This window comes from Agelaius phoeniceus, chromosome 7 (assembly GCF_051311805.1).
Source record: "Agelaius phoeniceus isolate bAgePho1 chromosome 7, bAgePho1.hap1, whole genome shotgun sequence".
Lineage (NCBI taxonomy): Eukaryota > Metazoa > Chordata > Aves > Passeriformes > Icteridae > Agelaius > Agelaius phoeniceus.
The window spans coordinates 28,342,566-28,355,870 of NC_135271.1; the positions used below are offsets into that span (position 1 = coordinate 28,342,566).

Sequence of the window (13,305 nt, forward strand, 5' to 3'; positions counted from 1 at the left end):
CGCCGCTTCCGCCGCCGCTTCCGCCGCAGCGCCCCGCACCGCGCCCACCGCACCGCACGCACACCGCACCGCGCGCACACCGCACCACACCGCGCGCACACCGCACCACACCGCACACACCGCACCGCACACACACCGCACCGCACCGCGCGCACCGCACCGCACGCACACCGCACCGCACACACACCGCACCGCGCACACCGCACCGCGCGCACACCGCACCCCACCGCACAGACACTGCATCGCGCGGCTTCGCGGTGCATGCAAGGACGGACGGAGGGCGGGCAGCGAGCGTTCTGCCTGCTCTTTTTCACAAGCAAATTAAATATTCAGAAATCCTCCCTCCCTGTCACATAAGCAGATGCAGTTGTCAAGTAGAAGGACGTGATAACATTTGCTACTTTTTCCATAGATCTACACGGGCTGTGTTGAAAAAAGTAACATGTTTTCTATTCAGGAATATTATCAGTGCTACACTGTTGGAAAAGATGGAAAGCCCAAGACAGGACCAAATCTTTGGGGTTTATTTGGCTGTACAAAACAAAGGCAAAACTAAGAGGTGACATAAGTAAGATGCAGTGTTGGAGGGGACATACATAAATTTAAAAAGCTTTTTCTTTTAGGGGGATGATAGCCTTACAAGGATTTACTATCACAACTGTCAATTTTCCAGGACTGCTGATGAACTTGAACTACAGTTCCACAGAAACAAAAATCTTCATTCCCTGTATTAAAATATTGGTACGATTTCCAGTACTCTGTGCACCAGGTCAGAAGGTTTATAGCTTTCCTAGAACGCTGTAGTGCCAATGGGCAAGTTTTAATTTCTGATTCTGGAGAGTTTTTAGATTTTGTTTGCTGGTCACTACCCCCTACTGGCATCGTGTTGTGCTGCAGTTGTTGCTTGACTAAATACCATCCAGCATACTGGTATGCTATGACTGTTGGTTTTTCTTGTGCTTTTCACAGAGAAAGTCTTGAAAAACAGTGAAACATCTAAAAGGGAAAGTATTCTGTGTGAGTTTCATTGGTTTTGTTTATATTACTTGAATATAAATTATATTAATTGAATCAAGCTATTAATTACATACACAGTCCTGTGTCCTGTTGTTATTTTGGGGTCTTTTTCTGATTACTAAAGTGCTTTAGAATTGTGTGGCTTTTTTTTCCCCTGATTTCTATGAGATGTTTTGTGACATTCACTTTATACTGGAATTTCCTTCAATACATCATCAGCACATAGTAACTATTTTTTTCTAGTAAAATTGTAGTGAACAAATCATACAGATGTTAGTACAAGTTTTGAAAAGAAAGCAAGCGAACTGATATCTAAATTCACTTTAGACAATGGGAAGAGTCAGCTCTGGAGGACAGAAGAGAAATGTGAGCATGTCATTGCAGTAGTCTTCAGTACAAGAGAAGGCTTCTGTTGAAAAAGAGAGGTTTTAGCAGGTATGGAAAGAAACAATAATGACTTTTCAACTTCTGTCAAGAGATTCCAGGAACTGGCTATTGACAACCCTTTTTCTAATGCCCTTCAATGGAGCACAGCCTTGTGGAACTCTATGTCAATCTCATGATCATTTAAAAAAAACCAAAAAACTGTATGAAATTAAATTTGGATATTCTGGATATTGGGATTGCAAAGATATTCACGTAGTTTAGAAGCGGTAAGTAGTTGTATATGAAATTATATGAAGAACTGCAACTCTCCATGATGCAAAAAGGATTTATATTTTACTTATTAAAGTGACACAAAGTATACCTTGTGCCTTTTATACTATGCATCATTTATGCTCCTATCCTCCTGGATTCTACTGGACTGCTTCCCCCTTTCAGACTAGAGTAATGTTTCGTGTTTAGAGTAATAAAGTGTCTCCCCAAATGACAACATTTTCTCAAGTGGTTTTCCCAATTGCATTTTGAGGAGTGATATTCCATTGCCTTCCACAAAGAAACACACTGCACCTGAGAAATTCACTGACATTTCTCCTTGTCATTCTTTTAGGGCATCTTAGAGCATTTCTCTGTGTTGTACCCAAGGAAACCAGATGCAACTGGCTAAAGCCTGCACTGCTGTCTGAGCTGGCATTGTGCATCCCTGCTGACAAAAAGTACATCATACCTCAGATGCATCAGATGTAAGATGCTTGTACCTCACTGCAGCATACCGATAAAATTACAATGGTGGCACAATCCCACGGCATTGACAAATTCCATTTTCCTATTTTTGCCCTCCCACAAAAGGCTGCAACTAATCTACCTCAATCCAACACGAGGCTGCAGCCCAGTGCACACTGTGCTTTTTTAACTCGCCCTGCAGACAGAAGAGAAACCCCAGTTTTCTCCTAACATCCATCAATGCACACCAGGCCAGGCTTCTGAAGGTTTTATCCAGGTTTTTACAGCATGTCCAAAGCCTGGGCAAGTTACAGAACAGTCAAACCTGTGTGATCATCTTTGTCATATTTCATCTCTACACGGATTTCAGGTTCCACAGTTCTTTACTGTTAACTGTTACAGTAATTTTTTTCCTATGTATTCCATGCAATGGAGACAACTGCAGTTTTACTTTCTTCAGTCTTGACTGCTATTTGAGAGATTGTCAATATGCAGATTTCTGATGCAGGCAAATCCAATGCATAGAATCCCAGCAAAAGAAACTAAAGATGTTGCAAGACTTCGAAGGACCTTGTTTATACCTAGGCTTACAGAAACACTAAGTTGCTTTAAGTGTTTACATACAGAACTGCTACATAGTAGCCATTTTGCAGTAAACACTGGTGTGCGTGTTCAAACCAAACCTTACCGCAACGAGATGGTAAAAATTATATGCATATGATTATTTCGCACCCAAGGTCCTCGTTTGAGAGCTGGGGGTACGCGCCGGGCTGGCCTCCAGCAGCTCACGCGATTTCTTTGTGCAAGTGGAGCGTTTGTGCCAGCGCTGCAACACCGCAAATGCAGCCCGGGGGGCTCGGGGCAGCCCGGGGGGCTCGGGGCAGCCCGGGGCGCTCGGGGGCTCAGGGGGGGCGGTCTCCGACAGCGCGGCCGCCCCGGCGCTGTGACAGCGGCGGCTCCCTCAGCCCGAGGGGCTGCGCCCGCCGCCGCCTGCGAAACCCCTGTGCGTCACAGCTCCGGCAGCGCGCTGGGAAACGCTCACCGAGCCTTGCCCTCCCGAGATGCGCTGCCTCGTCATACCCGAGCTACCTGCAAGGAAAAGCTCGGCTTCTTCAGAGGTGCGAGCAGCTCGGGGACGAATCCCTAGAGCGTGTCCTCCGACCTCCCCGCTTTCCGCCCCCTCGCCCCGCAGCCCACTCGCCGCGGGTTCTGCAGCCGGGCGCCCTCCGCAAGTCGGGCGGGGCACGGTGCGGCGGCCGGGAGCGTTCTTTCCCCGCCGCCGCGCACCGCCCAGGGCCGGGCTGGCCCCCGGCTCCCCCCTCCGGCCCCCGAGCGCCGGGGCTGCTGCCGGGGCTGCTGCCGGGGCTGCGCCCCCCGCCCCCGCTGCCCGTGCGCCTGCGCGCCGCCCCCGCTGCCCTATTGCCGGTGTGTGCCGGCGGCGGCGGGGTTTCTCAATGGAGAGAGAGCGAGCCCGTCCTCCTGCGGCAGCATCCCTGCGCGGTGGGGAGAGTCCGAGAGCTGTGTGAAACCCCGCCGAGAGCGGGGGGCAAGCACGGCGCCCTGCCGCCAAGCGGCCCGGGACCCGCGGCGGCGAGGGTACCGCTGCTCAGCCTGCAAGGGCGCGGGCACCGAGACTGGGAGCCGAAATCCTTTGTCTGTGGCTTCGTAAGCTGCCTCCGAGCTGCTCAAGCCGAAGCATCTACACGGAGCCCCTGAGGGTCACCCTTGCTGCCGCGGGAGACGCGGCGTCCTCCGGGACACACACGTAGCCCTTCCATCCCCCTGACACCCACGCACCAGCCTGCGCTATCGACACGTGTCCCAAAAGTGCTCCCTCTCCTTGCAAGCACTGCCCGCGCCCCGCGCCGTAAGGGGCAGCTGCAGGGACAGGGTCCCCGGCAGGTCGGAATCTCGTTCGAGTGAAGATTAGCCCTGTGTTTTCCCAGCCACCCGAACTCCCATTCATGAATTTCTGAAGCCGCCTTCATTCAGTCTTTGGTGAGCGCATGAAAAACATTTTCACGTGTTAAGATCCATGACTTGTTTTTTCAATCGCTTATGCGTAGGCATTGATTTAGCAATGAAAAGTGCTCCACGTGCGCATAAAAATAACCCTTGTCCGTCTGCCGGCGGTGGATACGGTCGGTTTCCGTCTGGCAGCCGGTGATGCCCCAGCGGTCACCCAGGAGCGCCTGGGCGCGCCCGCTCCCGCCGAGCCGCCCCGGGGAGCAGCGGCTTGCGGCAGAAAGCCCTGGGCGGCTCCGGGCGAGCAGAGCCCGCTGTGCCCCTCGGACCCCGCGGGAACCGTGCGCACCGGGCTGACTCGGGGCTCCGCACGGGTGAGGCTATCCGCAAATCAACTCAGTGAATCAAGAAACGGAATTCACTCAGGATTCTTGGAAGGGCTCCGTTTTTCTAAGTACTAAAGCCGCTCAGACAATGGTATAAATGAGAGCTCTTAAACGGGAGCGCTTCTATTACGTCCCGCTGCCTCTCCCGCGGACCGCGGGCGGGAGCCGCGGCACGGTTCGTCCCCTCCCCGAAGGAGCATCACAGACAAAAGGCCCCTCCCTTTCCCCCGATGTTGTTGAATGAAACTCCCTAGCACAGCTCCCCACTGCCGGGGGTCCTCCCGCCGGGGGAGGCTGCGCGCCCCGCCCGCCCTGCCGAGGCGGCTGCTGCCAGGCGGGCGGCAGTGCCCCCCCACCCGCAGCGGGGTTTGCCAGCGCTCCCGCCAGCCCTCCCTCCTCCCCGCCTGCCCCCCCGCTCGGCTCACGCGTCCTCCCCTCCCTCCTTCTCAGTGGTCTGCCGGCTGGCTTACGCAGGAGCCGCCGCCAGCACTGACAGCACTTGGCAGAAGGGGTTTGCCCGAGCGCTCCCGGAGCATCTCCAGAGGCGCGGCGGCACCGCCTGCCCGACTCAGCACGGGAGCGGCCCAGAACCGGGAACCGAGGTCAGAACTGGCGAAAGGCTGAAAACCGGGAAGCACAAAAAAATACCTAGAAAAATACCAATACTACTGCTACTAATAATAAAGAGTGGTGGGCAGGGAAAGGAGGTCGCGGGGGAAAGCAGAAGGCGAGAAGAAGGCGCACCGCGGAGGAGGAGCCCGGGCAAGGGGCAGAAGCGGCCCCTCGCCGGGGCTGCCGGCATCCCCCCTGCCCCGGGGCGGCCGTCGGGGCGGCGGCAGCAGCACGTGGCGGCGGCGGGGCATGGCCAGCGCGGGAGCTCCCGCGGCCTGAGCCGCCCCCGCCGCCGGCACCATGGCAGCCGCCGGCGATGCCGGCCTCGACGTGGCGGCGGTGGAAAGTTTCCTAGAGGGGCACCCGGAGCTGGTGGAGAAGTGGCTGCAGAGGAAGAACTCGCTCCCTAAAGCGCCTGCCGTCCCCGCCGTCCCCGCCGGCGGCCCGTCGGAGGAGCGGCGGAGCAGCGACGGCCCCGGCGGCAGCTGGGGGAGCGCGGGCGGCCCCGGCGGTCCCGGCCCCGGGGGGCTGCAGCGCCGAGCGTCCCAGAAGGAGCTGCGGAAGAGCTTCGCCCGCTCCAAAGCCATCCACGTCAACCTCACCTACGACGAGCATGTGCACGCCCGGGCGCAGGAGCCGCTGAGCAGCGTGCGGCGGCGGGCGCTGCTGCGGAAGGCCAGCTCCTTGCCCCCCACCACCGCGCACATCCTCAGCGCCCTGCTGGAGTCCCGCGTCAGCCTGCCCCAGTACCCCCCCACCGCCCTGGACTACAAGCGCTACCTCAAGGAGCACAACGAGCGACAGTTCTTCCTGGAACTGGTCAAGGACATCTCCAATGACCTGGACCTCACCAGCCTCAGCTACAAGATCCTCATCTTCGTCTGCCTCATGGTGGACGCGGACCGGGGATCCCTCTTCCTCGTGGAGGGGACCTCCGCCGGCAAGAAGACCCTGGTGTCCAAGTTCTTCGACGTGCACGCCGGCACCCCGCTGCTGCCCTGCGGCTCCACCGAGGACAGCAACGAGGTGCAGGTGCCCTGGGGCAAGGGCATCATCGGCTACGTGGCGGAGCACGGCGAGACGGTCAACATTCCCGACGCCTACCAGGTAGGAGCCGGGCAGGCTCCCCGGGCCGCGGCGGCGGAGGCGCGGACCGAGCAGCCCCCAGTGGCCTGGCCCTGCCTCCCCCCGGGCTGTCCCTCCCTCCCTCCCGCAGCCCCGCCCGGGGTGGCCCGGCCGGGAATGGCGCGGTGGGCGCGGGGCGAGTGCCGGGGGGACGCCGGGGACAGCGGGAGGGGAAGCCCCGCCTGGGTGGCCGATGGGGCTGAAGGGGCCCTACAGTGGCACAGCAGTGCTCCGGATTTCGCAGGAGCGACAGGCGCTTCATGTGTTTCTAAAGCACGTTTTGGAACCGCCTGAAGAAAAGTTAAAAAAAATGCTCGTGACAGTCCCAATGATGGTGTTATTAAATTTCTGTCTCAGTGATCCCTGGCTCTCCGCTGCTGAAAAAGTCTCTTTGCTTTTAAAAGATCATATATTTTCACCTTTGCATATGCCCACTCAGCCCACATGGTACATGTTCTCAAACGCATTCCTAACAGTGTCCTGTTATTCTCCAGCAAAGACTTTGCCCACCTTTTACTTCTTTAGAGGCTTCAGTGTGAATTGTGAAAATGCAGTTCTGGCTTCAAGGCAGAATTGACGAGCCTTTGCCCAAATGTGCCAATGTAGAGCAGAGCCTTCAGTTTCCTGGCTTGAAATTTACCTCTCTTTCGGGGGGGGGGGGGGGGGTCTGTTGCTAGTGTTTATTTGTGCAAGACACTATCAGCAATTGAAGGTTCTCGAGAAAATGAAGAACCACAAAGTGGCACGTTTTCTCAGTTAGGATCTTGGTAAGCTTGAGAAAGGTGGCAGATGTATGTCTCGAAGAATTTTAGTAATAAACATTGTCCAGTGTCTTGTTTTAATCTACAATAATAACAAAACCAATAAACGTTAAAAAGCTGATGATGCTTTACAGCGTACTACAAGGAAGAAACTGGAAAAATAAGATTTGGTTATTTTTGCCTTTTAAATACAGAAGAAGAACCAGGGTATATGTATTTGGGGCTGAATATTTATTTGTCAAGCAGTATTTGAAAAATACTAGGCACCTCACAGATCCAGACTGACAGAGGTTCCCAACCCACAGATTTCAAAGGGAATGGTAAAAATGCTCGACTAAAATGAGTACTGGATCACCTTTGAAAAAAATTCAACTGGCTTTCTTCCTTTCTTTTTTTTCCCCTTTTCTGCATTATACACTTTTTCTTGCAATCTGATTTTGTTACTTTCACTTGTAGAACTGTGCAAATCCCAGAATATCTGCGGTTGTAGGTGAAGCAGTATGTTCTCAATACTCTCAACTTGCTAAACAGATAAAGGATATCTGAGTTTGGCTAGGAAGGAACTTGATCCCTCCTTCTAAGCCCTGGATAGCTCCAGACACCCTTTTTTTGAAGGTGAGAATGCCACTGAAAGGGCATTGCTTTCTAGTCCTAGGGATATATATTGTTTTATTTTAAATTTTTTTCTTCAGTGTTTCTTCACTTTGTGTTCACTTCTCTGTGAAAAAGTCCAGCTTCTTTGAACAGTTTATTTTCTGTTTCATCCACAGAGAAAAGTGAAAAGCAATCCATCCAGTTGCCATTCCCAGTGCTATTTATGTTATACTTTTGTCTGGCTCTTATTCAAAATCAATTTAAATATTATAAATAATACAGTTCATTGTATCCTTAAGCCCTAAGTACATTAGTTGCAGTAGATGGGCAAGTTCTAATCCAAGTCCATCCTGTAATTACATCAAATGCAGCTTCCCTACTTTCAGTGGAGCTACTTTGATTTACTTTAGTGCAAATGAAACTTAAGACCTTCCAACTGTAATGAAAGTTTTGCTGGATAATAAAACAGGGCCCGGCTTTCAGTCATGTTTCTGAGTTAGTGCAGTTTATTTTCTCTTACTTGGCAACACTTACCATTGTGCCTCATCAAAAGGAGACATTTCTAATTGAAGGGTCTAAGGAGCTCTGTGGAAGCCCAGGTACCTGTGCGTGAAGAGGTGACAGCTGTTCCATTTCAGGTCATTGTATTGCTCACAATGGAGCACTTAAAAAATTAATAAATATGATAATATTATTTTCTGCCACTGATGATGAAAGTGTTTAATCAACTGTCACATAAAAAACAGCACCACCAGGAAACTCTGTCAGGTGGAGCTGAAGAAAAGGGGTGACAGAAGAGCACCATTTTTTTGTCCATTGAAGAAGGTTTCTACACTGATGCTAACTGTTTGGCAAGAAAAGGCCTTACACAAGGTCAGAGGAACTTCTAGATTAATTTAAACTTCTTTTGCTTGCTTTTTTAAATTAACAAACTTATTTAAAATAGGTAAACATACTTCCATATCATCAATTAGTTAGTTTACTGTACTGGGAAATTTATTATTATTCAACCATCTCTGTTTTCTCAGAGCCTGATCAAATACCATTTGGAATTCTACCACTGAGTACAAATTGGGTTGCCTGCTTGTACTGTCAGCTATGACTGACATTAATGGTACTTCAGTGCAATCAACATTACAATTAAATGCTGTCATGTCTTGTAATGTGTTCCATGCAGGCAGTCCCCTGTGCCCATCAGCCTGATTGTTTTGGGGAGTATTTGTAAATGACTGCTTGTGGCTTTATCAGAGGCAGCATACTATTTCAATTACACATTTATTCTTCTAAAAAGAAAAAATGCAAACAAAATATTATTAGATGGGGCTTTTCCACAATCCAGGTGATTGTTAGTATTGTTGAGTGGGACTTTCAAAATCTGCTCTTGTGAACAATCTTTCTTAATTCAATAAACATACATAGATACAAGGTTTGGAATTAGTATCACATATTGAGGACTGTATAATAAATACTTCTTTTAATACTAAACAATGACCATATAAGATCTCACAGTAGTTTAATTGATGAAGTTCAGCTTTGGCTGAATAAACTTTTGGAGGCTCACAGCAATAGAAAATTCGACAAATAATTTATAGAAAGGTTTAAATGAATGTCACATAACTGATTCAAAAGTTGCACAATTTCATTCATGGCATTAAAAGCTTTATTTATTGCATTGCAAAGTCATTTGATGAAAGTGAGTTTATAATTTTAGCTGCAACATGCATGATCTGATATGCAAGTGTTAGCAGTACAGAGAATTTGAGAAAAGGAAAGCAATTAGATACTTTCTTTCATTTTCATTTTGAAGCCAGTCTAAAACTGTTTCTCCTGAAATTAATCCAGTTGAATTGTAAATCAAACTTTCAGTCACTTTAAGTTCTAAAATAAGGCCTTGGACGCTCCCATATGTAAATTTTTGGAAGTATTTCTGACTCCTTTTTCATATGGGAATAATGAACTATATCTTGAGCACACACGTTGGAAGAAGAATCAGATCTTAACTGGCAAGGGAATTTGGGGCCTAAATGTCTATTGAGGCTCCTTTTGACAGAGAATCGATGTAGCTTCCATCATCACATATGAAGACTATTATGCCCATTTTAAGTACACAGACAGAGACCATTACCTGTAGTTCTTAGAAGCTGTCTTCAAATTTAAGGTTTTTTTCCCATTTGAAGCTGTGGATTTTTAATGTCATCCATTCTTCTCATAGGACATCCACGGTGTTTAGCTGAAATTACTGATAATTTAAATTTTGTTCCGTCTCTTAGAGCAGTATTTAAATAATAAACATTTTAAATTGCAAGTAATGTTTGGTTTTTGATATACCATTAGCTGTGCAAAAATTAGGAAACAATTTAATAGCATCCCAAATCTTTCTAACTAGTGGAAAAAACTAGTGGAAAAAATATTACCCTCTAGAATAGTAAGCATATATCAGAAAGTGGTGAAATGTGTGTTCTGCCATTTTCCAGTGTCAGCAGAATAAAGTTTCTGCACATTTTATGTTAACTTTGGAATTTTAAAAGTAGCTTTAAAAGACAAAAGACAAAAATGGCTTACCAGATGGATGTTTTAATAAAGCATGTAGCAAAGAGGAGAAATATTAAATGGAGTCACGCTAAGACATGAGTTTTGTAAGTTAGAGAAAGTGCTGTAAAATATGATCAATTGTTTTTCAATATAGTTCAATTCCTCAAAAATAAAATATAACCACATTACTGCAACTGAAATCAAGGAAAGTAAAATTGAGCTCTCTTTGTACAGGACTTTCCCGTTAGCTCTTTCAAGCTTAGGCCAAGTGTAACATAGTTAATGCACACACAACCCTTCACTGCAGGTTTTAAACATCCTCCAGTACCTGGCTACAGGCATGGGTGTTGTCTTTTTCAAGCCCTCTTGGTGAGCTCTGAGCATTCAGAGTCTCCTGCTGTGCCAGGACAGCATCACAGAGATGCTGCTCAGAGATGCAAACCTTTGAGCCTGGGGGGCCTGTGTGGGGCTGCCTGTGGGTGCAGAAGGTCAGAAGAGGCACATTCCCTTACACAGGGTAGCTGCTTGCTATCAGCAGTATTAACAGCAGATCTCTCTCAGTTTCTAAGAGCACTTAAAGCACTAAAACCCCAGGGCCTGGGAGGTTCAGCTCTGCAAGTGGGAAGCACTTCCTTCTACTCAGTAGCATCAGACAGTGGCACCAACACAAATTCCAGTGTTGACTCTTAACAGGAGAGAGGTTGCTCTTAAGAGAGCAAAGATTGTAAGACCTGGCAAGCAGAATACACAGTGGTGTTTAAAGTTTCCATGTAATATAGAAAAAATTAAAAATCAGGTTTTCTTTGCTGTACATTAAATAGGATTAGGAAGCGCCATGGGGAATGCAGGAAATAACTGCAACAGTAAAGACTAAGATGTTCTGATGTGCTTTGCATAAAAAGACACTCCAGCCCATCATGCAAAATTTAGGAAAACTTGGAATTCTAAGTACAAGTCCATAAATTGGTGAGGGGGTGTTGAAATCATACCTGTGTCTGCAGCCCACTGGCTGTGAACATGACCTTCATCCTTCATGTCACAGTGGTGCTGGCCTGGGAGAGAGATCTTTCTACAGGAGGCAGGTCCTGGGAAGGAAAGGCAGAGATCCCTCAGGGCAGCAGCTGAGGATGTCTCTCACCTCCTGTCACCTCCCTCACTCCATAAGTCTTCTCCAGGAGCAGTTTCTGACTGATGCATTCAACATCCTAAGACCTTCCCAGCTCACATCACCACAGCTCTCTGCAGATGCCCACCAGGGGCAGGAGCTCCTGGCTGACACCAGGGACACAAAACAGCAAAGGCTCAGTTGTTTCATGTCCCTGTGCTGCTGCTGTGGATCCCCAGGACAGACAGGGCTGTGCAGTGCAGTGTACACTGCTGGTGGCAGCCCTCAGGCATGGTGAGGAGTCACACCTTCCCCCCACAGTTGTGTGAGCAGGTGAGGCTGCCTCCCCCACCAGGCAGGCAGTGGCCTGGCCCCCAGGGTTGCTGTCATTACTCTGTGGATCCTCACCAGGTGCTTGCTGCCCCAGGTGTGCTCACCGTGCATCTGATGCTGAGATATTTGGGATGAGCAGTCGGTGGCCCAGCAGTGGCTGTGCTCAGGGTGCCCCAGCTGGGCTTCTTTGTCACAAGTGTCTGCACTAGTCCCCAGCTCTCCTTCCTGCAACAGGTCCCTGGGCTGCTGGCCCTGCAGAGCTTTGGCAGGAAAAATTTTTGGAGAGCTGGGGTGGTTTTCCTTTTGGTAAGCTGATAGACATCAACTGGTTTATTGCTCAGCCGATCCATCTGTCTGAAGAGTACAGATGTTCTCAATTTTTTTTTTTGCCTCAGACATTCTAGAATGTCTTTGTAGAACAGATGTGAAATTGGTGACATTCTGTAGCCTATAGTTCCTCATGAGAAAATAGTAGATATATTTGATGAAAGCAGGTCAGTGACCTGAATGAGTCAAAAACTGCAGGATTTGGCCCTTCAGATTTTAGCTGAGCTCCTGTTACAAGCACAAGACTGAGTAAAGCTGTAGTTTTGTGCGGTAAATAATTTTGGTATGTTCTGCTTGATTGGCTTTCAATTTTTCAAAACAAATGGATATTTCATTTTGGTTATTTACAGTTATATGCTATTGCATAGCTTTTCTACAGAATAACAAATTTAAGAAGTATACATGCATTGTTATGCAAGTTAATTTGTTTTACTTTTCTAAAATAGCCCTATTGGAAAACGATGAAAAACAAATGAAAGTAATGGCTCTGTAGCTATGTGCTAACAGGGCAACAGCAACTCTGTGCAGTCTGAGCTTCATGTCTCTAGAGTGTGCATTTCAAAATGAGTGCTGCTTTGTCACAGTAAGACTGCAGCTGTAACACTTGAAACTGTGTTGCCCACCTGAGTAATCTCCAGCAGGTGCTAGGTTTAAACCCATACACAGATTTCTCTTGCAACACCCAGGACTCTTGTTCGTTTCCTTGCACAGAGGAGTATTAGCTTTCTAAAGCCACGTGTGTGTACATTTCTTGTATCATTATTATTTAGGAGGTCAGCACAAAGCCCTGTCCCAAAGAAATGCTGGAACAAGATGGGAACATAGGCATGGTTATAGTTGGTGCCCAGTGGGGCATAGTCAGGGCTGGTACAGGAGAGGAGAGAGAACCACCACAGATGTCATCTCTAAATATTGAAAATTAGAGGAAAAATATTTTTCTTTGTAAACAATTTATTTAATACTGATACAATCAGACTGGAAGTGCACAGAATCTGCTGTACGTAGGGCCACAGCTTGACTCACTGTCGTGCTATTGGTGATCTCTCTGGAGTTTGTTTTGAAGGAAGAAAACAAAATCCCTATGTGATGGATGTAGCTAATGTCCTACAGGGGAATATTTTCTGACCCCTACTGCTGATCAGTTCAGACTATGAAGCATGAGTTGTAATTATACTTATTAGCTAGGCACTCGTATTTGCAGACTTGCTTATAAAGTCTTTTCTTCCTGTTTAAGACTATTTGATTTTTTACACATCAATTTTGTGCAAGTCATAATTAGATAAACGTGCATTGTTACTAATGCCCATTGTCAAACTAATAACTGAAACAGTGCTCAGAAAGAGGGCTCATAAGTCATATGAGACACTCCCACCAATCAAACTAAAAAAAGCCCCAAAGTCCTGACATATGTGGGGAAAAAAACACCAAAATAAATTTTAGTATT

At 48.3% G+C, this 13,305-nt stretch overlaps 1 protein-coding gene across 1 annotated transcript in view; it reads left to right on the forward strand.

Annotated features, from left to right (window-relative positions):
- The first annotated feature begins 4,722 nt into the window (after positions 1–4,722).
- PDE11A (phosphodiesterase 11A) overlaps positions 4,723–13,305 on the forward strand; it is a 104,758-nt gene continuing 96,175 nt past the window's right edge. Inside the window, exon 1 of the mRNA XM_054636474.2 lies at positions 4,723–6,191. Coding sequence (XP_054492449.2) covers positions 5,385–6,191 — 807 coding nt within the window. The 5' untranslated portion in view covers positions 4,723–5,384. The remainder of the gene's footprint in view (positions 6,192–13,305) is intronic.